The sequence below is a fragment of the Spodoptera frugiperda genome, chromosome 20 (genome assembly GCF_023101765.2).
Source record: "Spodoptera frugiperda isolate SF20-4 chromosome 20, AGI-APGP_CSIRO_Sfru_2.0, whole genome shotgun sequence".
NCBI classification, from domain to species: domain Eukaryota; kingdom Metazoa; phylum Arthropoda; class Insecta; order Lepidoptera; family Noctuidae; genus Spodoptera; species Spodoptera frugiperda.
The window spans coordinates 5,192,086-5,219,201 of NC_064231.1; the positions used below are offsets into that span (position 1 = coordinate 5,192,086).

The 27,116-nt window shown below is 36.7% G+C and overlaps 1 protein-coding gene across 1 annotated transcript in view; it reads left to right on the top strand.

Moving 5' to 3' along the window:
- The window catches only part of LOC118282236 (neuropeptide FF receptor 2), a 100,262-nt gene that overhangs the window by 44,935 nt on the left and 28,211 nt on the right, over positions 1–27,116 (top strand). The window contains exons 2-5 of the mRNA XM_035603217.2: positions 12,788–12,930; positions 15,246–15,472; positions 17,198–17,300; positions 26,224–26,321. Of these exons, the coding sequence (XP_035459110.1) occupies positions 12,788–12,930; positions 15,246–15,472; positions 17,198–17,300; positions 26,224–26,321 (571 nt within the window). The remainder of the gene's footprint in view (positions 1–12,787; positions 12,931–15,245; positions 15,473–17,197; positions 17,301–26,223; positions 26,322–27,116) is intronic.

The following is a 27,116-nucleotide window of genomic DNA, read 5'->3' on the forward strand; positions in this document are numbered from 1 at the left end:
AAACTCTGTTTTCAACGTGATAAAAATTTGCTCTCCTCTCCAAGCCGGTCTGTGTAAACGGACCCTTATGGGACCTGCCTAGGTAATGTAAATAAAGCCGCGGTTATAGGTACATGGCTTCGGATCTGCGAACAATAGATGCAGTAGCAACATTGTAAATGAGAAATGGGTCGTTCTTTCTATAATTAGCACAGATTATTGACATCCGAGAACCGACAATATTACAGTCCAAATGTCCAAATGTAGATACAATGCATGCCATTGATCTTTGTTACTAATCTACCGAATGTGGTTGTAGACGCATTGTACGTGAAACATCATGTTATTTGTAGGTACGTACTTATAGTCTAGTCTCTATTGTCCAATTAATATTAGCACTTCTATTGATATAATAATACTGTAACAAGACATTTTTTATAAATAGTGCCATCATTTTAGACACACACACTAACAGCCTATAAATGCCTAGTGCTGACTAAAGACCTCTTATCACAAGAAAGGTTTAAGCATTAATCACCACGCTTGCTCAATGCAGGTTAGCGATTTCGTACTTATAATTGGAAATTATAAGTCCAGGATTCCTCACGATAGCTCCGCACCTGGGCTCCCCGCTGACTCAGAGTCTCCGGCCAGAGGTCGTAGAGGAAGTAGTCGGCGCCTTGTTCCCCCGACTACGGAGGGGTTTCACCCCTCCATCCATGACTCCGCCCCCTGCGGTGCCCAATGCGGGCCACAGTGACGACGACGGCGACATCGTTCCGGAGGTGACCGAGGCAGAAATGAGAGCGGCGGTGCGCCGGATTGGCGCCAAGAACACCGCCCCAGGACCCGATGGCCTGCATGGCAAGGCGTGGGTCCTGGCCTCGGAGGCTCTCGGGCCTCGATTAATAGGTCTCTACAGCGCATGCTTGGATAGGGGCCAGTTCCCACTTCAGTGGAAGACGGGAAAACTGGTCCTCGTGAAGAAGCCGGGGCGCCCTGCGGACTCTCCGTCCGCGTACCGGCCCATTGTGCTGCTCGACGAGGTGGGAAAAGTCTTCGAAAGGATAATTTCGAACCGCCTCGTCGCGCACTTGTCCGGAATTGGGCCGGACCTCGCGGACGGCCAGTTCGGCTTCCGCAGAGGGCGCTCCACGGTGGACGCCATCATGCGCGTAAGGGACCTCACGACGGGGACTGCAGTGTCCAGGGGTAAGGTCGTTGTGGCAGTGTCTCTGGACATCGCCAACGCCTTCAACTCCCTACCCTGGAGCTGCATACTGGAGGCACTCCGGTATCACCGGGTTCCTACCTACCTCCGTCGTATAATCGAGGCTTACCTGACAGACAGGTATGTCATATACCCCGGTCACCAGGGCGAATGGAAACGGCGAGAGATGTCGCGCGGTGTTCCACAGGGTTCGGTTTTGGGACCGCTCCTGTGGGATATCGGTTACGACTGGGTGCTGCGCACCGACCTCCCGAACGGCGTCGACGTAATATGTTACGCCGACGATACGCTAGTGTTAGCGCACGGGAGGTCGCACCAGGCGGCGGCGAACTTAATGGCGAGAGCGGTTGCGACAGTTGTTGATAGGATCCGGCAATTGGGACTCGAGGTGGCGCTCCACAAGTCCGAGGCCATGTGCTTTCATGGCCGCGGGAACGCGCCACCTCCGGGTGGGTCCCAAATAACGGCGGGAGGGGTTTCCATCGGCGTCGAGACTACGATGAAGTATCTAGGACTCGTCCTCGACAGTCGATGGAACTTCGTGGAACACTTTCGACGTTTGGCTCCTAAGTTGGAACGGACGGGGGCTGCGCTTAAGCGGCTCCTGCCAAACCTCGGCGGTTGTACGCGGGGATCGTGCGGTCCATGGCCCTCTACGGCGCCCCTGTGTGGGCGCCGAACCTGATGCGGCGACCAGCTCGGGCGCTGCTCACTTCTCAGAGGGTCATGGCCATCCGGGTGATTCGTGGATATCGCACGATCTCCGGAGAGGCGGCGAACCTCCTTGCCGGATTACCGCCGTGGGATTTGGAGGCGAAGGTGCTCGCGCGCGTCTTCAGTTTGCGCGCCGACGCGTGTCGCCGGGGCGAAACTCCACTGCCGCGCCAGATCAGTGCGTGGCGGGACGAGCTCCGGCGCGATCTCATGGCGGAATGGCAGCAACGACTGTCGCAACCGAGGGCTGGGCTCGCTATCATTGCAGCGGTAAGTCCCCTCTTTGAGGAGTGGCTAGAGAGGCGCCACGGCGTCCTCACCTACCGCCTGACGCAGGTAAACAAACTTGCTTACCGGACATGGGAGTTTCGGTAGGTTCCTGTTCCTTATTGGGCGGGAGGAAACGCCCGGGTGTCATCACTGTGAGGACCGCCCGGAGGACACGGTAGAACATACGGTGGCGGTGTGCCCTGCGTGGGCTGAGCACCGCCAAGTCCTCAGGGATGTGGTCGGCGACGGCGACCTCTCGCGCCCGGCACTGGTTCAGGCCATGGTGCGGAGCGAGAGGGACTGGGATGCCGTCTCCTCCTTCTGCGAAGCAGTCATGCTAGCTAAGGAGGAGGCGGGGCGCGTGAGAGAACAAACCTCTTCACGCCCCAGCCGTCGCAAGAGACACTCCGGGCGTAGGGGATCGCGAGACGATCTCCGGCCACCGTAAGTGCGGGCCTGCGGACGGCGAGCAAGGGTAGCTCGCCGCCCGACCAGATCCAGACCCGTGCGTGCGGCGCGTCGCGTTCCGCGCGCGCCTCAAAGAGCCATCAGACCACCACAGATGGGGCCCAGTAGGGCTGATGCCTGATCCGGAGCTGCGGACTACCTAGCGGGTTTACCGGGGCTTCGGGTCGAAAAGCAGGAGAAGGAACGGGGTGGTTTTTAGTCAGTAAGAGTCTGACACTCCCTTTCGCCTTGCCCAAGGCGGGAGAAGTCATTGGATGATTTTCCCCAAAAAAAAAAAAAAAAAAAAAAAAAAAAAAAAAAAAAAAATTAGATTTCGTTTCTTCTATGATGTTATAATTCAGGTGTAATTAATTCTTACTAAAAATCGATTCGATGAGCTTTGAATGACTCTAACCTAGCAAAGAAAGTAAAACTCTATTTGCAAATCTAGCTACATATTTTTAACAGTATCTAAAAGACCTATATTAACAGAGATCACATTCAGTATCAAATTACTGTATGGAATTTAATTATTTCATTGCCAATCATTCATGAGATTGAAACATAAACTACCGCCCGTTTCAGTTTCAATAATACGTTAAATAATCATTGATTAACCTCATCACTGTAATAAATAAAGTAATTATGTAAATGAGCAGGTAATTGCGCTGTGATGCGAATACGGATTATATATAATTTTTTAAAGTTTGCTGTTCAGTTAAATATTGACTTTATTTTTATGGTAGTAGAATACTTTTTTGTCTGACAGTAATTTACGAAACAGTCATCTTAAACAACGTCAAAGATTATATCTACACGCGATTAATGTGAGGGTGAAAGTGTGGTGAACAATGCAACCAATTTAATATTAAGCAACAATGCAATTGAATTACCCGAACAATTAGACATTCCCGAATCAATCAAGCATTTTGGCTGCTAAAATTAGATCATACCCAATTTTGAACCGCAGGCAATCACCATCGACCTCGGGGAGCATTACATCGATTCTTGCTAACAAAGAGTCAATCGTTAACCTTGCGATTGGGCGGCTTTATGCTCAGATTACCGAGACCGCTGTCAGTTCCCAATCGTATCCCATTTATATGCAGATTTGTTGGCAAAATATAAACGGACATCTGATGTTATGCTAGGGGTCAAACTTGGAACACTCGGCAAGATTGGAGAATTTAGAGATGCGCAAAATCGATTAGAGATTGCTTTCGATGATAGTAATCTTTATATATATAATTCTTCTGTACGTGTGTATGTCACTGAACTCCTCTTAAACGACTAGACCGATTTTGATGAAACTGTTTGTGTGTGTTCAAGAGGATCTGAGAATGGTTTAGATTCACAATTTTGTCCGCTGGACAATGATTTTTTTGATTATTTTTTAATTTATCAGTAGTTGTTGATTTTGGAATGTTTTAAATTAAAGTTTAAAATTTTCAAATTAAAGACGTGTAAACAGGACAACGTCTGTCGGGTCCGCTAGTGTATTATATAAACGACAGGGTGTACCGACATTGGATGGAAGTTCGGTTTTCCTTTAGAAGAAACCGTAAACAAACTTTTTACTTTTGCATTTGACTTACTTTTTGATGATATTCAAGAGAGAACTGAAAATTTAATGCGCAGCGATCGTCACGTTTTTTGTTTTAATATTTTGGTAATTTGCTTTAAAATCAATTTTGGATGATAAAAATATTTATGAAGGTAAAAATGCTCAAATGATTTTTCACTTGCACATAGTTTTAGGTCATATATAGGGAACAAATTCTAATAAATTCGTTGCATCCTGACTAAATTTCAAATTGAATATGAACTGTTATAATTAATTAGGAACAAAGTTTGTAACGAGCAAAGTTTATTATACAAAATAATCAGTAGGTGTGGTTTCCTATGAAATTTAAACAGACATATAGTTAAAATGTGGCGAACAAAATGTAACCATACAGCGAGCTCATTAAAACAAAACCTATATTTCGACACAAAACATAGTAATTGTAGAATGCAACACAACTGTGTACAGACTGCAATTAAAATAAAACCACGAACCACAAAAATATTTTCTAACACATTCTAAGAAGATTTTTACCGTGGAATTTTTAAATTTAAATTGGAACCACAGACGGCTTAAATCTTGAGGGCTCATGTATTTGGGAGACGGTTGGTTCTCATCAAAATGATTACAATTATACCGAGTCTGCAGACAAAGGAGTGTAATTTATAAATGTCCTATAATCACTGGAATTGCGATCCAATTAGAGGAACGTTTCAGCCATCAATAGTGATGAACGGATTGTTTGCAATGCTAAGATATCGTAAACTAATCCAAATCTCAGATTTGAATTTATGTGAATTTAATCTGAGTTTAATGTATATTGCACTTTGGATGACTGATTTATAATATTTATGTTTTCGATTTGTTATAAATGTAACAAACGTGTTTATTATTGTTGTTTCGCATCGAATAGTACTACGAATTGTTGTGGAACAAAGAAGCTGTTTTTTACTGAGAATCATTGAAAACATGATGCAAATAATGTACGGAATTTTTATTTTTATGTCCGTCTTGTAAATTATTTTAAAATATTAGACATGTATTTTTTATTTTCTTACAGAAACAAATACTTTCGAAGATATAATATAGATTTGAAAATATATCGCGTGACATCATTTCTAGGTACGTTTTATACGTAGAAATAACGTATTTGCCCCCACTCCTAAACTTTGATTCGTTTTATCTAAGTATTGTTATCTTATATTATGACAAAATAAAAAATTACCTAACTGACGGATTAAATAGATTTTTAGTTTCATACCCCGTCATCATCCCTATTGTTGTGAAGACAGTAGACAAAGGAGCTGTTTTTACTGAAAATATTTGTAAAACACGCTGTAAATATTCTGCGGAATTTAAGCAGATTTATATAGCACAGTGCAAAATAATATCTGTTATACTATTCATTAATTATTATTGAGTTAAACGTTCATTATATTTGAAATGGAAATCTCCAAAATCTCACAAAACCCTCTTGGTTATTCAATGGAATGAAAATGCTCGAAAATTGTACGAAAATCGCGATGCGGTGCTGCACGCTGAATTAAGCGTAAATACGTATTTCCCGGTAGACTGGGCAGGGGCAAATTCTAGCAGAGTTACAGCGCTACAGCGGCTGAAAGTTCCTATTTTATTATTTTTTATTATGAATGAGGAAGAATATTTCGTGAACCTACGTCTATTTTCTTTCATGTCGAACCAAATAATTGTTGCGAAGTCAGATTGTTTTTTTTCTCTACATATATAGGTATAACATCACGCCTGTCTCCAATAAATTGGGGTTGGTAGAAAGAAACCAGTTTTTTTAGTTTATTTAGTTAGAAAATATAACAGACTATAGAACGATTTTGACATAACTATTTTGCTTCATCGAAATTCTTATTCATTCGTGCATGGTTGTCGATTGACTGTGCTTCTATGTTTTTCTTTCTCTCTCTATCATAATACTGTTATCGAAAAATTACATTAAAAATATAGGCAGTATAAACTTGTTGTTATAACTTCAGACAAGTTATCCAGTTTCTATTTTTTTAAACAAAAGGCCCCAAATATTCTTTGTTCCTTTTTTGAATTGAATTCAGAAGTATGATGAGTTTCAGGCGGCATACGGTGTGAATGGTAAAAAAATAAAGTTGATCAAATATATTGAATGTAGTCACTTTATATAGTTTATATTATATATTTAGATGTCAGATTTTTCTTCATCAGTAACGTCCATCAAACACATATAGTAGATATTTTGCTAAGCTATCACAATTTTCATAGAATTTTCCTACCTATACGATACGAGTTCTACGAATTGACTTTTTTCCGATAAGGAAAAGCTAAGAGCGACCTAGTTCCGATAATTTCCGATACATAAATATGTATTAGTAAAACTTAACAAACATATTTTGCTTGATCTAGTGAATGGATGATTAATATTTTAGCGTGAATGTGGGTTTTCATAGAAATGATTTATTTATAGCCCATTCTTAGTTTTAATGTCTAAAAATATAAAATTAAAAAGTAGCTTATTTATTGTGTAATCATCATCATTATCAGCCGGAAAGGCCTCCCCCTTTAATCATCCTTGATTATCAATAAGGAGAGGTATTTTTTTTCAGGATAACTATGTAATTATTTATTGTACCTGATGTATGGCAGTACGACGTACAAAGACGATATTTTTTTAAACTTTGCCCGTGCTCCACCCGGTTTTCTCTTATACCGTGGGTGCGTTGACAAACATACTATTTCACTTACACATCACACCCAGACCTTAAACAACAATTTATGGATCACACAAAGAGTTGCTGCGTGCGGGAATCGATCCCGCTACCCATCGCGCGGCAACCGGCTCCAGCCACCGCACCAACAGTGCAGTCATATTATCTTACTTTAGAATCTCCCTTGATCACAACCCTACCACAATTATCTTGATTTTGTTCTTAGAATCATCAATGCGGGAGGAGGGAGGAGGGACAATGTCATTAGAGCATTATTGTCCTCACCAGTTCCGTGGGTGACATTTCCTCGAACTGTCCTTATTACGTTTCTTGTGTAGGGTAATTAGTAACAGTAATATGTGTATATGGCGTCAGAATATGAACCTATTTCCATGTTCATTGGAATTTCGACTCTATCACAGAGGGATAAAGTTGAAATTATTTTATCGGAACATTGGTTGAAGTAGATTGACCTGATAATATTTGTTCGTTATACCCACATGTGTTGTTGTAATGCCTCTGGTATTTCGAGTGTCCATGGGTGATACCGATCGCTCACCATGACGCCGATCCGTCTCGTTTCGTTTACCGGCCTACCATCACAGGACAACAAAATACACGGTGTAGTAGCTTCAAACTGAAAATATATTACCTATCTACTTAAATTAACAGTCAAGATGCAATATCAATCCAAACGTTGAAGGATGTAATGACCAGGGTTCAAAGGGGGATCAGGGGATAAGATCGTGAGGAAACATGGGCTCATAATTTCTAATTATAAGTTCGAAATCACCAACTCGCATTGAACGAGTGTGGTGATTAATGTTCAAATCTTTTCCATGTGAGGAGAGGCTTTTGCAGCAGTGACCACTAACATATTTAAAGCTGTTGATATATGCAATGTCATGTTGAAATTGAATTTGTCATGACATAAGGTCTTATATCTACAAAGATTATCTAACAGCGACGTATAAAAGAGGTTACTTAGGGTTCGTGGAAAAATGTAGAACGATGTAAAATGCTGGTCGTATGTAAAGGATAACGCTATTTGCACGGACCCTCTCTACCTCTTTACCTACTCCAAAAGCCCATCTGTTCCTGTCTGTATCTGAACGAGATTTATCTCAAAGCTCGACGTGCCATTTTAGACACAAATGTATGATACCTATACATAACCGTATTGATTTTATATATGCAACGTCACGCCTTTTATCCTCGAACGGTAGGCAGAGGTACACATTATGGCACGTAATGCCACTGTACAATGTACATCCATGTTTCACCAATTGTTTTATAATAAGTCCCATGTAATATGGGGTAAGCCTATTGCCATATACCGAACACAATTCCAGACTCCATGCTACTATTGAGATTTTTTTCGAAAACCTGAAAAAAGCCCAGTAATATACTTTGCCCGACAAGGAAATCGAACCCGAGACCCCGTTGCCCGGCAGTCTCAATTGCGACCTAAAGGAATGAGCACCTCTGCCTACTCCTTCTACAGACACTTTTACGATAGAATTCTCTACAATAGCTCTCCACGCTCTCCTTAATACGTTATAAATCGTTATATTCTGTTCCAATATTCATCGAAATATTGTAACAGATATTAACATTATACTACACAATCATTATTAACCGCTTAATAAACAACAAGAGCCTTATAATTATAATCAAACACAACCTATTTAAGATCGTTTCCGTTCCCCTCCCCCCCACTCACATAGCGAGCGGAAGACAAGCTGAAACTAATACCACGAAGTGAGTTACTTTAAGCCTTTACTCGTCTTGTTAAACATAAATTACTCAATTAGTATTCAGTGGGTAGTACCTAGTTAATATACTTGTATTAATTGTATTAGAAGAGCTAATTAGCTCGTGTTTGTGGTTTAGTTGATGGTAGTACCGTATTAGATTTATAATGGCAACAAGGAATATCAGTACCTATGTTGCCGTACTCAGTCATTTAATGGATACTTAATCCAGTCCTTAGCAATTGTTTTCGGAACAAATTCGTCCCTAAGGAATAGTTTAAGTAATCATTAAATATCTCTGCGTACGACAATTAGTATGAGTTGGCTTTACGTTTAAAGTAATCGAAACGAGACCGCGTTCAGCAATCTGATTGGTCGGCTCGAATAAACCAACCAATCACAGCGCCAAACGCGCTCTCGTTTCGATTTTTTTTTTATGGAACACGCCGGTAACAGTGCAGACGTATCACCTGATGATAAGCAATGGCAGCAATTGAACACTTGAAACACCAGAGGCGTTACAAGTGCGTTGCCGGCCTTTTGGGGGCTAGGAATTTAAGGGTAGTTGGGGAATTCGGAATTGGGAAGTTTGGGAAGATGGGACTCCGGTAACCTCACTCACAAATCGATACACAACGCGAGCGTTGTTTCAAGTCGTTTTCGGTGAGGCCGTGGTATCACTCCGGTCTAGCCGGCCCATTCGTCCGAAATATGGCTCTTTTTAAACGTAAAGCAAACCCATACTAAGGGTATCTACAGTACCCTTGTTGTTCCGATAAAATATTAGATTTTTCGCACGCGCTTGTGTCTATTTTTAGTTAAGTTTCATGATTTAGGTCTCACATTTTTGTTGCCTTACTTCAGACAGGAAAATGAAATATATTGCTTATTCGATAGCTACCAGAAGGTGAAAACCTCTCACTATTACTGATATACTGATGTCAGATACTTATCTTACAAGTCTCTAATGTAATAGGTTTATTTCAGTAATATTTTGTTAAACATTAAACCGTGTATAAAAAATTACACAGACAGCGTTGAGTTTCGGAGTGCTTTTCCACCAGAGATGTAGTTATGTGTGCTATGTGACCGTTTCTACTGATACTAAGCTATGTAGCTATGCGATGAAGATGCGTAGTAGTCGAGTCGAATCGAGTATGCGATGTATCGATAGTAGGGAAGCCAAAGCCATAGCACGCATCCTTTCACATAAAAAACAAGGCTTAGCTGAGTCCGTTTTCACCAGTGCTAAGCTATGTGTACCAAGGAATATGATTAGTAGAAGCCAAACGCATTCACACTAACGTACCATAGCACATCTCTGGTGGAAAAGCGCCCCCTCAAGGTTTCGCAGTGCTATTTTATTTTTACACTGTCCGTGCCCAGCCGCCATTAAGAAACCTGATAGTCATCAAACATTTTAAGGCTTTTTTTGTTAAATAGACAGCTCTTTGTTTACCTGTCTTGTAATTTTATGAAATTATGAAAAAATATGTCTTCTATGGTAGCTGTACGTAACCGCATATTACCTACATTTTTTTTGTTGAATTTGTTTCCTTGTATACAGGGTGTCCCTGAAATCGACGTCCAACGGGCACTAGATGATCAGCAAGGTTCCAACTGTTATCAGAAAAATATAAAAAAAATTCTAAGTCCTACAGTTTTTAAATTACAGTCACTTATGTGTTATCCACAAAAAGTACAGCCTATGCCAGTCTTTTGACTCTCGTTGCTACAAGTCTTTATTTTTTCGTCTGCAGTCTTCCTTACATTATCCTGAATAATGCTCTAGTAATATGGAATCATAAATTCTTAGCCAACTGCTTTAGATTGGAAAACATTGTTAGTTTTAGAGGAACCAAATACTCTGAATACATTTTTCACCTTACTTTAAATGACTGTACTGAATAAATTATGTATTGCGCTAGTAGTGGCAAATTTCACCAAAGTTGGCGCATTTAATAAGGATTCTAAAATGGTATAGCACTTTGCACATTATTTTTTAAAATCGACACAAAAAAAGATTTTTCAACGAAACTCGGTTTCAATTAATTTATTTGAACTTACTAATATTTCTTCTAGTGTACTCAAATCATACGTTATAACCTCGTATGCACTAGACAACACTTTGCACGCGATTTGTTATCATCATGTTGATAATCAGCGAGGATCTCTTGTCAAACAATATTGTCTGTCTACTCATGATTTCGCTTGCAGCTTTCGTTGGCAATATTAATAGACTTACTAGAGGAACTGATGTTGTGTATCATGTTTCACTAAATAATATTGAATGATTGCAATATGATGTTCATAGTGCATCAAACACATTATCAAATGTGTAGTAAAATCAAAAGGAACGGACGCGGCAGATTCATGTACACAGCATATCGACGCGGTAGTGGTATGGTATACATGAACCCTTACGCACAATTAATCGTCATATCCCCATCAAAAAAAAAAGAAATGGGTGAATCCTCCGATTAAGTTACGTGTTCATGCCTTGTGATCAAATGCGGGATGAAGCATCAAATATTCTTTAGTTTGTCGAGAAAGAGTTATTTGCACCGTTACAAGGAATTGCAGGCAAAGCAAAAAATAATTTAAAAAATAAATAATCAATACGGCGCCAAAAAGCCAGTGATGTGTACGATGGCTCGAGATGCACAATACCAGTTCGTCTAGCGATAATATTGCCGACTAATGCTGCAAGCGAAATCACGGGTAAACAGACAATTTTGTTTGACAAGAGATCCTCACTGATTTTCAACATGATGATAACAAATAGCGTGCAAAGTACTGTCTAGTGCATACGAGGTTATACCGTATGATTTGAGTACACTAGAAGAAATATTAGTAAGTTCAAATAAATTCATCGAAACCGAGTTTCGTTGAAAAATCTTTTTTTGTGTCGAATTTAAAAAATAATGTGCAAAGTGCTATACCATTTTAGAATCCTTATTAAATGCGCCAACTTTGGTGAAATTTGCCACTACTAGCGCCATACATAATTTATTCAGTACAGTCACTTAAAGTAAGGTGAAGATTTAATTCAGAGTATTTGGTTCCTCTAAAACTAACAATGTTTTCCAATCTAAAGCAGTTGGCTAAGAATTTATGATTCCATATTACTAGAGCACTATTCAGGATAATGTAAGAAAGACTGCAGACTAAACAATAAAGATTTGTAGCAACAAGAGTCAAAAGACTGGCACAGGGTGTACTTTTTCGTGAATAACACATAAGTCACTGTAATTTAAAAACTGTAGGACTTAGAATTCTTTTTATATTTTTCTGATAATAGTTGGAACCTTGGCGATCATCTGGTGCCTGTAGGACGTCGACTTCAGGGACACCCTGTATACCTACCTAATGGTGAAGTTAGAGCTACGTTGTTAGTAAAGGTAATAATTTTTAGGAGAATAGAATTTACTGGACTATCCATTACAGTCTGTAGGCAAGCAGTAGACAGGTGGTAGCTCGTCAGCTACTTCGATCGGTTTAATGACGTCATCCGCATTGATTTGCTCGTAGATCGTCTATGTGCGACTTCTGTCATCTGTCACTTGTCATGAGTCGCTACTATGAAGCAAATAATTTGAGACATGCTTTATCGTAGATAGGTGTTGGTTTATGTATAATATGTTCCATATTATTAAAAAGATGAAAAGATTTTTGTTACCCTGGATTTATTTTATTTACGATTCGACGTAGTGGAAAATTATTTTGCCAATACAATAGTTTCACAATCTGTTTACATCAGAATGTCATTGCATCCAAGGTACAAAGTTAATTAAAGTTGAAAGTTAATTAATTTTGTTTACACTTCGTAGTATTCGTTATTTATTGGGAAAAACTTTTCCAGTTTAATAGTTACACCAAAAACTTATTATACCACACTTTGAAATGTGGAGGCGGGTCTATCGGGTTCCATAGACATCGACTACAAAATAATCCTAGACAGAATGCTATATATGTGCTATACAATACATGAAACATTACCCAGTCAGCACAACTGAACATAGACTCAATAATTGGGTCTAATCCAAACAATCGACAAATAAAGGTAGTTGTAGTCTCCGTTTCTAAAACTAAATGTTCAATGGAGTAATTTTTGTTGCAGTGTAACAAATATATTCCTGGTGAACCTGTCGGCTGCAGACCTGCTGGTGACGGGCATCTGCATGCCCATCCAGCTCAGCAAAGCCATCACCCTCGTCTGGTTCTACGGGGAGACAGTCTGCAAGATTGTTAATTATATTCAAGGTAAGTTTCATATACATTATACAATCATATCGGTGACAATTTGCCTTCTTCTATCTATCTACCCCATGTTCCAAATTTCATCTCGATCCCTTCAGACGTTTTGACGTGATTTAGTAACAGCAAACACATAAACTCACTCACACACCTTTCCAATAATAAGAAGTTGTAAGATTCTCTAGAGCAAGTCTATTAGAGGACCCGGTGTCCCTTACAGATACTGAGGGTGAAAGGATGAAACCTTAAATGCAGTTCTTATAGCACAAACCATATTTCGTTTAAAATACAACTTACGTCAATTGGAGTTCTCGGGGATGAAATTATGATTATAAATAGTCAGATCATTCATATTGTGATCCGTGAGATAGTACACAATTAATAGACGACATTTTCCCTGGAGCACAGTTAAACGTCTCTCTGTTATTTCGCTAGAGATTTCGGATGGGATGAATAACGATTATCTAGTACAAAAAACAGGCCGAAATATATTTTTTTCTTTGTAATAAAGTTTAGGATTGCAGATATAAGGTTTCTAAAGAAACAGCTGTTTTGTTTTTTAATAAAACATGGCTGACGGTATCGGTTGACGTGGTTCTTTGTGAATAGATTTGAAAAAAGAACTTCTATTTCGGTTGCAAATGAAAATTTTCGGCCAGTGCTTTGGTATTAAAAGACATGTATTCTCATTTTAAATGGAATGTTATTGAAAGCGAACGAATTGTTTGTTATTCAAGTTTGAACTTGACTTTTAAACTACGAATCTTTGAACCCTTTCTAGCGTAGCGTTCATTATCGATGTATGTGTAATGTAAAATTATGCTTCATTAACTGTCTATTTCAATAACCGACCTCTATCTTTAGATCAAGAGCGATTTTTGGCAATAATTCTAAGGAGTTTCTATCAAAAATGAAGATTGATTCAATTGCATTTGTACAATCTGCCATAAAATAACTTCTCGATGCTATATTCCTAATGCCTTATTTTTCCAAATACCTATGTGGGTATGTTTGATACTGTTTCACAGTTGACGTCACCCATCGAAGACTCCCACCAGGAAACACATGTCAGTCGTTCACTTTACGACCAGCAATAAGGACTGAGTTAATAGCTTCTGCTTTTACTACGCCAATCAAATATCACTTGTTGCTATGCATGGACCATAGCACACCAACCTATCATAAAAACACAAAATTCTTCAAAGGATTTTCAATTTTCGTATTTGGGGGATAAAGTTGAAAATGTGTATTTTTTAACAGCTTAGAGGTAGTAGGCTGTCACGTCGTTTGTGATACGTATGGAAGTCAATCCTATCATTGATTGAATGCCACAACTCACATACATTCTACTCGATATTTGTAAAATGAATAGATGTGAACCACTAGTTTTCTTTTTAAGTAACGAGTGGCCGAATACGTCTATATTTTTTTTTTATTTATGTAAGAGATTTAGTTTCTTATTATTTGGTTTAATTTGTACGTCATGCTGTACAAATTATACCAAGTGGAATGGATTTACCAGCCACAACAATTACGATTTAGGTAGACATTATATGCACTGGTTCTGTTTCCATTTCCTCTCTTTATTCGAGAAGATTTGTTTACGTATGTGAGTACAAACGAATAGGGAAGATATTTACGGAGTATCCCAAGGTTCCTCGTGGTAATTAAAGTCACTTGTTGCCGTAATGCTTCGTTTAAGGGCCCCTTGACGTCAGTTGCGTTTTATGAAAGATATTAACTGGTATTAACGATTTTACTACATGATAGTATGAGATGAATGATCGAGACATACTTCCATGTTAATGAATATTGATATTTAGGTTATGGGATAGGATATTGCATTTGGATAGTTTAATCAACCGTGATAGTGTAGTTTGAAGTCTATGGCTAAGTAAATAAAATTGAATCAACAACTATTTTTATTTGTATTATAGTTATATTTTTGAAAATACAGGTTTTTTGAGGGGGAGAAATCATGATCAATGACTTCTATCGCCTAAAGAGAGGCGAGAGTGAGTGTCAGACTCTTAAAAACCGGGTTCCTACTCCTGCTTTTCAAGCCGGAGCCCCGGTAAACCCGTTAGGTAGTCCGCAGCCCCGGATGAAAAGACAGACTTAGTTTTACAACATTTGTTCTGAAAGCAATAAGAGTAAAATGTGATAAAATCTCAAACAAAAATATATTAAGACTTGAAACACATCCACCCAAACCTGAGTCAACAATCGATCATCAAATTGCTTTTTATATGCCCTGTAATAAAAGCCCCTTTAAAAAAGGATCATGTATGTCATGTGTAACCTTTATTCTTTTGTTTCAGGAGTGGCAGTAGCAGCCAGCGTGTTCACGATAACAGCTATGTCAGTAGACCGATGGCTCTCCATCTCCCCTGAACCCAGGCTCCGACCTCCTGGTAGAAAGCAGGCTTTGCTTCTCCTGTTCCTCCTGTGGTGTGCTGCCTTATTGATATTCATACCACTGCTGATGGTAGCCACTGTGAGGAGGGAACCAGTCCCCATCATATCGAAGGCATTGAAAAATATATCGGTATGTATATTGTATAATTTGTTGATTGTATGTTAATGTTATATTATAATCTATTATCATGATTGTTTTTTCGTGGATATTTTTAGATGTTTATGAACCTAATATAATATAAAGCGTTTAATGTACGTAATACTAAACACATCTTTTTAATATTAACAAGAATCTTGTATCCTATTTACCGAAAAAAAGATTGAATCGAATTGAGGAAATACGCGTTACGGCTTAACTTAAATACATTGATTGAGTACGTTTTATGTTAAAACGCGGATAGGATGTTTTAAGCTAAAATACGCTAATATTATTAGTACATTTTGCAGCTCTTTTTTGTAAAAACATATTAATAATAAAGCTAGTAATACATTTTATACCCTTAGTAAAACTCTCGGGACTCTTAACGTAACTTGTTGCAAGTTCGTAACAATAAATATGAGTACAGGACTTCTGTCTACCCCTCCGGGGGATAAAAGTGATACGTAATAAATCTACAAAAAAGGGGTACTGGCCTTTCAATCTAGGAGCCTAGAACGTTTATTATTTTTCTAGGATACTGCTATTGCCTTGGGACAGTTCTGCAAATAATCACGAGGAAAATAAATAAAGCCTAAGATAGTTAAATAAAAATGTCTATTTTTGTTCTCTTTACTCAGACTCCAAGTGTTTTATTTAGCTGACTTCTTTTTCTTTTATGTGGTCCCCAAATATAATCGTATTGCATCCATATATCATTTCATTTTACCTTTCTAACCCACCATTAGGTTCTACTCAAAGTGGTACCACCACTTTTGTTTTCATTCAGTCACCTTCTTGATGGGTTCATCACCTAATCTAAACAAGCAATGCATCTTCTCTGTTCTTAATAACAAATTAACAACGATTACTTAATTAGGAAAAGGATTATGAACCAAATAACTGTTTCGATTTTGAATAAATCATATTATATTATCGATCGATCCATAATATTATCGTATGTTGATAAATGATTATCTTCAAGCACATTGAGACTTAATTACAGAACTAAAACTTTTAATTCCAAACCTTATTACGACCTCGTTAGAGTAACAACTTGTATGAAACGCTAACAACATTCACAACTTTGAGGGATAATTGCATAGACCGACATTAATTTGATAACTTGTGAAATATATTAATTTGTTTTTAATTAACTTATATGATAAATTGAGTGTCGGCAAAGTTCAGTGCTCAGACTAGACATATTTTGCTTTAGATATTATTCTGAAAGTTTTGGCGAAGATAAACAAAGAATTTTCAACTGTCGCGCATAAACATAGGGTTTAATTTGATACAATGACAAATTACTGCTTTGTTAGTGGAAAGTTATTGCTTTTGGCTGATTATTTTAGAATTTACAGAATAATTATAATTCCTCTATATATGATATTTCATTCACTTTATGTATGTATAATAGAGATGATGACGGTTATTTTATCATAAGATAACGATACTTAGACAAAACGAATCAAAGTTAAGGATTGAAAGCAAATACCTACGTCAATTTTACGTATTTTAATATGGACCTAGAAGTGACGTCACGCGACATTTAAAATATATCTTTGAAAGTATTTATTGTCGTTAGAAAATAAAAAATACATGTCTAATGTTTTAAATAAATCTACTAGAGAGACACTAAAATTAAAATTAGTCATCTACCCTATTTAATGTTATGTATAGTAACTACAATTGGCTAAATCGTACCATTCATTCTAGATAGAAACGAGAGACGTCCACTTCTGCACCGAGGAGTGGCCAGGAATGGACAGGAAGAAACAGTTCGGGATGCTGAGCTTCACACTCGTGTACGCCATACCAGGTATGTTTCAAACTACAATAATTTTACATGTTTTTTTTTTTATTATTAAAAAAAACATTGCTCCTCATTATGATTCTCTACTGTGTCGTAGGTGCGTGTTACAAACATTCACAATCACATGACACATTTTTTTTTTGAGGGGGGCAAATCATCCGGTTACTTCTCTCGCCTTGGGTGAGGCGGGAGGGAGTGTCAGACTCTTACTGACTAAAAACCACCCCGTTCCTTCTCCTGCTTTTTGAGCCGGAGCTATGCACATGACACCTAGACCCGAAACAATAATTTGTGGATTACACAAATATATGCTCCGTGCGGGAATCGAACCCGCTACACGTTGCACGGCAATCGGTTGCCCAGTCACCGCACTAACCGTGCAGTCTATAATGTAGAATTCATCATTAAAATTCTGGACTAGGTGCGTGAAATCAAATCTTAAATTTCAACTTTATAACAAAAAGATAAAGATGATAATTAATTCAAGTTTGACTTACCACTGAAGTAATTTTTAGCAGTATTCATAGTACAACCACTAAGTTGAACACAGACAGCCGACCTTTTCATCCAGTATTATTATCAGATAACGTTACAGTTACTCTATCCAACTAGAACATTATATGTTCTGGTATAACATATAAAGAGCACGTAATAACAAGAAAACTGTGAAAAGAGAGGTTTTATTTGTTTTAACATAATTTTCCTGAACATTTTCTTTGATCCTGATACAATTGTTCATCCATTAAATTAATGTTTATTCACTTAGCGCCTTCAATAGGTATTTTATTTTTGCTTTTTACGCGATGTCTAATATTCTATCAACATAAATAAGAGATCGACATTTTCTTAGGACTTAAATAATGTTGAGTAGGGTAGACTGGGTACGGTTGAAACAAAGGACGGTTGAAACAAAACGAATATCTCGCAAACCGTTGGCGGTGCGGCTAGGAGTCCAAGGGGAGAACGAAGCGGACGATAGGTCTAAATACGAATCTTAGTGTTGCGTCACTCTCCGCGCGCTTTGGCTATTTCTAGGGGACCCTATTGTGTTTTGTTAACCAAAAGTAAGTATTTTTGCTTGGAGATTTTTCCAATTATTGTCGTTTTTATTCAAGTGACAGCATTGAGGGTGCGTTGTTGTTTGAAATGAAGCTCGCGGAATATGACATTGTGACTAGTTTTTGTGTATCATTATTGTTACAATGACTAATAACTGAATTTTACCTAAAGTAGGAGTTGGGGACGGTTGAAACATTTTTTTTGGGTACGGTTGAAACAGTGTACTTATTATTTTTTTATTGTTTTTACACGAAATAATATTGTTTAATGTGGACGTGCGAAGAGTGATCTGATTGATCTTTAAATTTGGCTTATCCTTATTGGACTAATGAAAGCCAAAAATTGTTTTCTTTCAAACTTTTTTTAAATATTATTATTTAGTTTGCTATGTTTAAAAAACAAACAGTTGATTTTGGTTTAATTTACGTAAATTTTATATCAATGTTAAGTAATTTGTAGTTACTTAGTTTTTTGATGATTGATAAAATATATTTTAAATAGTGTGCTTTAAAACATTAAAGGCTGATTAAAAATATCGTTTCAAGTATATAAATATTGAAGACTGATTACTTATGTCAAAGAGTTACTTAATTATTCTTAGATTTAAAATAAACAATTAATAAAACGTGTTGTAATATTATATTTTGTATTATTCGCATGTGTTTCAACTGACCCCATTCACTGTTTCAACCGCCCCTGGTATGGGGACGGTTGCAACAAATCCGATTTATTTTTTAATTTGATCTACTTTTAAAAATAACACACCTGGGACTAAAAACATATTGCCTATTAGTAGACAGAAACATGCTCTTTTATTTAACATATCTTCTTCATCGCTCGGGTTATAAAAAGCAGAACTATGGACGTTATAAGTGAAATTGTTTCAACCGTACCCAGTCTACCCTATTTTTCGATACATATAGCATGGTTGAAAGATTTCCATTTTTATGCTATTGAAAATATTGGATACTAGTTTTGGCCCGTGTTACTTATAATTATAAACCTTTCTTTTCTATTAAAAAAACGTCATCAAAATCCGTTGCGTAGTATTAAAGACGTACGCAAACATAGAGACAGAGGGGAAAGCGACTTTGTTTTATACTATGTTCTTATTGAATAAATGTGCAAGTTTAAATAAATAAACTAAGCTGAATGAAATTTAATTTCTAAAAGATTACAATACAGTACTATTGTTTGGGATATTACATACTTAAGTAGGTCAAAATGTATTAGTCCTGTACACATCAAACCGCATACATTCTCAAGCACAACTAGTCTAGAGTACGTAGACTAATATAAATTATTCTTTTTCAAAACAACTCACAGAAGCAATACAATATATTATGAACTTTTCGTTTTTATTAACCGACTTGAGTACTATGGAATTTTATCTACTTTTACTTGAAATATTTTCAGAATACAAATATATTACAGACGTAGGTATTAAAATGAAAAGGAGTCACGTTTAATAATTCACTTATATGTCAATATTAGAAAAATATATAGACATTTTGTTCAATGTTCATGGTTGCGTGAAATACTTCAACATTACATAGGCTCGGCCGGCCAAAAGGTCTACATTATTACGTTTGAATAATTTATTTTTAGTTTTCTACTACAACTAGCAACAGATAAATCAAGACTTCTTTTGAGGTTGAAACTCATCCATTAACTTCTCGCCTTGGGCGAGGAGAAAGGGTGTGTCAGACTTTTACTGACAAAAAACCATCTCGTCTTATTCCTGTTTTTCGAGCCGGAGCCCCGGTAACCCGCTAGGCAGTCCGCAGTGCTGGGTCGAGCGGCAAACCCTCGCTCGCCGTCCGCAGACCCGCACTTAAGTTGGTCGGAGATCATCTCACCATCCCCGTTTCCCGGAGTGTTTCTCGCGACGGTTGGGGCGTTAGGAGGTTTGTTCTCTTACGCACCCAAATTCACCTCGCTCCACACCATTGCCTGAACAAATGCCGGACCTGAGAGGTCGTTGTCGGCGACTTAGATTTGACATTTACTTTCAATTCCATTTTGTTTATCCAGAAACATCTGTTACGTAATAATAATTAATTAAAAACTCAATCCGAAATACAATATAAGGCAATTTACGAAAAAGAAAAAAACGTCTGAATATAATAATGTCGCAAACCAATTAACTGTAAGTCGACAGCTCCAAATAGCCTCCAATCACGTCTTCACGTCTATACAATGGAGAATATTAAACTTGATGTTGTATTACGTCATTACACTACTTTTGATACTAAAACAAGACTTACAAAGTTATAGCGTTAACAAGGGCAAAACAAGGATTATGAAGTATTGTTCTACCAAAAATAGATGAGTACAAAGCTATTAAGGACTTTAAATAAAACATTGTTAAGGACCGCCCTTTAGATCGTCCTCATCAAACTACAGGAAATCCTACGATGATAACGTTAACGTCCTTGGTTTAATAAATAATTTTATTATTCAATCCTTGTTCAAAATTTCAAGGTTCCTTCCTAATAATAGTACATTCAGGATTTTGCATCTAGTAGGTAAATAGAAATGCCCTCTTGCTTGTTCTCAACGAGTCCCATAGGACTCGTAACATAGTTACTGAAAAACAAAATTTACCTTAATTAATATTACATACCACAACATATTAAAGCTATCTTAATTAATATTACATATAAGCTATAAGTCTGTTCGTCCACCCATTTTTTTTAAATAAGAAAAACAGGTTTTAAATTCGATTAAAACAAGATCCCCAGTCTTCAAATCTCAAAAGGCCCGCAACGCAATTGTAACTCCTCCGGTTTTTTAAGTGCCGTTTGGCAGCACAGATTGCTTCCTATACCAACAGGTGATCAACAAGTTTGCCATAAAATAAGTTACACAGGATATCGATCATCTATCAAGGGAATAAGAAAAGTAATAGTAAACTGTCTCCTAAGTCTTAAACAAACTATAAGAAAGCCTCCGATAACAAATACGTCGAGTCACACAAACCGCCGACATTTTCTATATCTCATGGAACTTTTTCAACGATTACTTTCCTTATTGTTTCTCCTTTGTTTACTTATGGTCCCCATAACATTTGAATCGTAATGGTGTTTGTTTTATACTCGGTATTTGGAACGTTTCCTCGTGTCAGCACCCGTTTCATCCGTGTTTATTAGGTTCGAAACTATTCACTAAAAGTAGGTAGTATATTACTTTGGTGTAACATCTAATCTACGGGATATTTGTGAAGAAAATCGAGTATGAAATTGCTGAAATAAATCAATGAAACGTTACTAAAAATATTGTACATTCCATCTAATAACTTTCGAGCAACATTGAGGTATAATAAAATAAAATATTATATTGTATAATATTTTCATTTAACTACACGTTTTAATTAAAAACTCGTTACAGAAATACGTAACAGGTTCACAATTTAATATAATTATTTTTCTTTTTCAATATAATACCATACTTTTCTCTCTTTCAACTGACTTCAAATAAGGAGGTTTGTAATTTATGTTTGTACGCACTTATCTCGCGTTTGGCTGAACCGATTTTGATGCGGTTTTCAACGTAGTATTTTTCTTTATTTATTATCTGAAGTTTTTACCTGACTATTACCTGACTTACTAAAATGAAGGCGGTCAGGAAGGCGGGTTGGCTATTTAAAAAAAAAAACCTTTTATTTAAATCTTCTGGGTGCCGTTGGACATTATTATTAATAAATTAACTGCAATTAGTAATGTTATGCAATAATTAAAAATAACGTTACAAAGAACGGTTCAATACCGTATTCGCTCGAATTTTGTCCAATTTAAATACGAAACTGGTTGTAAGTTACGGCACGTTTAAAAAGTATCAGCAAATAAATATAATTGAATCGAATCAATCAAACTCTTAATAGGTTTTCATTCAGGTCGTAAATCTCTTCTATACGTATATTAAAACTGTAATACACTGATATTTGTTCATTAGAATTGTCGATGAAAAACTAATAAATGGTGGTATTTGCAGGAGAAGGAGGTTTTTCTTCTAAAGAAGAAGTGTGCATTTAAATTTTTGTTTATAAGTCATGTTTTCAAAAACCTAACCCAATATTTTTTTTACCGATATCCTTTTATAAATCTAAATCATAGTTTGAGATCCAGGATTTTATGGACTTTATTCATGTTCTAAGAGTATATAAAGTTACAGGCAAAACCTAGTTCTATAATGAAATAATTTTAGTTTACTTAATACAGTGCTAATTTACCTCTGAGACAGTGTTAGTTGCGTTGCGTCGTTTTCGATATATATTTTTTTATGATTTGCTCCATTTTTCCGTTAGGTTGCGTCGTCGCAACCCTAGTGGGGCTTGTGTTCCGTTGCGTCGTCGCGACAAGTAGCCCACGTATAACCAGTATTAATTAGCCATGATAGATTGTTCTCGAACGACTATAATTGTTCATCACAGTCCACATATCACGATGCGAATAGGTCCATTTAAAGCCTTTTGTGTGGCAAAGTGAGAGTGATGTTCTTCAATAGTCAGTGAGATATTCTTGAAGGTTAGCCTTTGCGATACTTCAATAGTCGCAGTGATATTATCAGAATTACTTGACTATCACAATCGGATTGGTAATGTCAGTAACGGCATTTACTTCAACCTTTTTAAGGATTTTATCTTGATTGCTTTGAAGATACAAATTGGGTTCTTTATCATGTATTTTATATCGTAATTTGGTATATTAAGTACATATAGGTAAGTAACTTTAGCATTGAAAATATCAATAAATGTTGTAGTGATTGTCTTTCGTTATATTTAGCAAATTCCTGGAAAATTCGAAGGGCATATTTAATTGTATTTACTACAATAATTTCCTTGTTATCTTCTGACATTTCCATTTGTCTATCTGACTTTTTATCATTACAAGGATACATTATGTTGGTATTTACCTCATAATAAATGATATTTGCTGTTTTCCTGGAAACATGGATATAACCACAATATAAAATGATTTTAATCTCATTTACTACAAAGGGGAGATTTTGCTACAACAAAATATAAATACGTTGAGTAATGCAATCATTAGCATTGTTTTAGCCACAAGATATCCACAGCTAAACATAAGCCTCTAGATTAGATCCTTTTGATTAGCCTCTAGACATCTAGCGACCCCTCAGAAGCACCTGTTAAGGAAATTTCTTAAATATTATAATTTTACTCTCATCCTACACTTGTAGTCTGGCCTAGTAGGACTGATGCCTGATTTGGAGCTAACGCAAACTACCTGTTTTACCAGGGCTTAGGCTCGAAAAGCAAGAGTAGGAACGTGGTGGTTTTTAACATTGCATGATTTTCCCTTTTAAAAAAAGTCTTATATATTTGTGACTGTCTTCAAATGTATGTATATGGAGCTTAGTACAACAATTTCCTAAACTTGATTAAGCAACAGAAGGCAACTGTCAGAACAGTTTAACTTTTAGCGTATGAAGATGTAGTAGTTCGGCAGTCTGTCGCTCTTTGTTTGAGTAATATCCATATCCTCTCGACGGGAGTTAGACATCAATATGTCAGGAGCAAAACTTCAGTTATTACCATCTACAGAGTACTAAGTTTCGATCCCGTCGTATAGATACAGTGGTGACGTAAAGCTAGTCCTTAAAGGAGTAGATAGATACCTATATACAGAAATATCTTTCAGATCTAGAAAATTCGGAAAACATGATTGATAGAATCAATTAACCTGATACAGAAATCGTACTCAAGAGCTGAGACAGAAATCTGGAGTTTATTAGTAGTAAAACGATCAGTCAGTTTTGTAAAAGTACAAAAAAAAAAGCGTTTAGTTACTCGCGTAAATATAGTGAGAAAAGCTCAACTTGGTTTGAGTCACAGAACAACCTCTTCCTCACGAGTGCGTGGACGAACGCGGCCTAATAATTATTTCAAAAATTAAATTAAACAAAATTTATTTTATAAAACGCACTGCAATATATTTCCTAGTCCCCCCCCCTCCCCTACACATTAATTAAGAAGCGCCACAGATCGAACATGGTGATTGACACTCGATTACGGAGTGACTTCGCATGACCTCGCTGTTTTATACCAAGAGTTGGAGATGACTGCGAGATAGTTGGGGAGCCGTTTGGCCATTAGTTTGTTTTGTTATGTTTTTGTTACGCCTTGTCGTGAAGTTATTATATATTTTATTTAAATTAATTGGATACCAGAAACAAAAAGTTTGTTACACCTTATCTTTAAATATTATTTTTTATTATTCATTATTTGTTGGAACTTAGATCTTAACTAATATAATTGTACTAATATAATATAATGCAACTTCAACATCAATGGTTTCCTAAAACATTAATGATTTACATATTGGAATACATAACTGTTATATAGTCACATAAAATGGAGAAACCCCGGAAAACGACATAGAAAAGCCTTCACAGGGAGGAAAGTTAGTCAAACTATAAATTAAAATTAATTAAATTCGATAATCCTTTTCAGTTAGTAATGAGATAAATCATCTATGTACAATAATTATAATATTGAATGTACCTAATTGTTTAATTTACTCGCGATTGTTTTCCCTTCAGCCAATTGCCGATATAAATTGGGTCATCTCGTCAATTTTGACGAGGGTATATCGGATGGATCGAGACGTGCCTCACATCTTGTTTTATTTACACAAAATATATTATTTTGTTTTATCATTCCAGCATGATAAATGTCTTCTTTGTTGCATAGGTTCGGCGAAGTATTATAGAGTTATAAACTTTAGAAATCTTTGTTTCATAATGTATTTCATGTACAAGTGTGTGGTGACCCTTCTTGATTCCTGTCGTTATATTTTTCACGTATATCAAAGGCATTGGAGTATATTCTCACCTAAGGCAATATTGAGAACAACTTAAAAACATGAATTAGGTATTGTACAAATAACACATTTATAAATTTTTCCTTACTTTTGTAATCACAATATTGTAATAAATTGCTTTAGATAATATGATATTTCGATGTTACAAAGAATTAATGAAATGTAAGTATATCTACAGCAAAGTAACTATACCAAATAATAATATTCGTTCATTTTATTTACATCATCAATTCTATCCATGTCGGGTCTGCATTGAACTATTGTGGCCGTGAAAGCATTGGGCTCGCCCATACAATATCAAATATGCCATAAAAAGTAACATTATAAAAAGTGATCCATTACTACACTAAAGTAAGGCTCGGCACTTTGAGAACTAAATAGATCAATATCAATTTGCTAAAATGGGCAAAATTATTTATAAAAAGTTGTTATAAGCACCTAGTACTAATAGCTACGAACACATCATCACTCCAACTTTAGTACTAAACTTGGTATATGTACGTTACCATTTTTCTCCCGTAGTTGTACGTTGTATAGTACTTTGTAATAGGGAGTAGAATTCATTATTATGTTTTACTGTTTACTCATGTTTTACGAATAACTCGACTTGTTGCAAGTCATGCTAGAAGCTCATGTTCATTAGCAGCATTCCGCGGCGATAGTCGCACTGCTAATCTATAGGGCGTAGAACAATTGCTGGTGGTGTTAAATCAGAAAGAATCAGACACTCCCTTTTACATTACCTAAGGCGGGAGTAGACGTTGTATGATTTTCACCCCATAAAAAAATATATGATGAGTTATTCATGTAAACAAATGGCGTAAGAACATTAATTATTCGGGTTCTTCCTTTTGTTCAACTCCCACGTACCATCGGAAACTTTATATAAACAATAATTTCTACATTATCAAAGCATTTACTGGTTACTCAGTAAATGGTGGGAGTTACGTCCCACCATAAAACTTATGTTTATATTTTTCTGCTACATTTTCTTATTTGAAAGTATTGTATAATTCTGTTCTCAGGTTCAATAACAATAATGTCGTACGCATGCATGGGGCGCACGCTCTGCTCGGTGCGACCTCCGTTCGACATCGACGAGGGCAACGTCAGCATGCAACAGGTTCGTACAAAGATATTTTAATTAACATATTTAATTTTAGTCAGCCAGTGACACTGCCTATACCACTTTAAGACTTGAGAAAAACGCCGTATTTTTATAACGTTAGTTTTCATTTCAACTTCTAATACTAAGGCTACTTTTCCGCCAGATTTGTGCTATGTTACGTTGCTGTGGTGGATGCGGTTGGTTTCCACCAATCATATCTATACATATAATAAAATCGTAGAAAAGTGCTGTCTGTACATTGAAAATAAAAATAAAAAAAATAGCAGGGGTTATTGTTATGTCGATGTCGAACCCAAAAATGTAATTAACTTTTTTTTTGTCTGTTTGTCTGTTTGTCTGTTTGTCTGTTTGTCTGTTCGTCTGTGCGCGCTAATCTCAGAAACGGCTGATCCGAGTTGGATGCGGTTTTCACGAATATATTGTGGGATGCTTAAATTTACATTTAGTGTTTGTTTCATGTCAATCGGTTCATAAATAAAAAAGTTATGTCAAATTAAAGAATCACGTCGAACATTCTATGCTTATACCATTAATCTCCGCAACTATTTGACGGATTTGGTTGAAATTTGGTACAGATATAGTTTAGAACCTTAGAAAGGACATAGATATATTTTTATTTCAAAAATCAAAAAATAAAAATAAGAAATAAATTATTTATAAATAATTCTATGTCGATCGTTACACGACTTCGGTTCATGTTATTGTTTTAATTTATCGAAAAAAGTAAATAAATAGTAAAAAGGTATGAAAAAAGTAATATCAATATAATAAAACATTTAGTACAAAGAA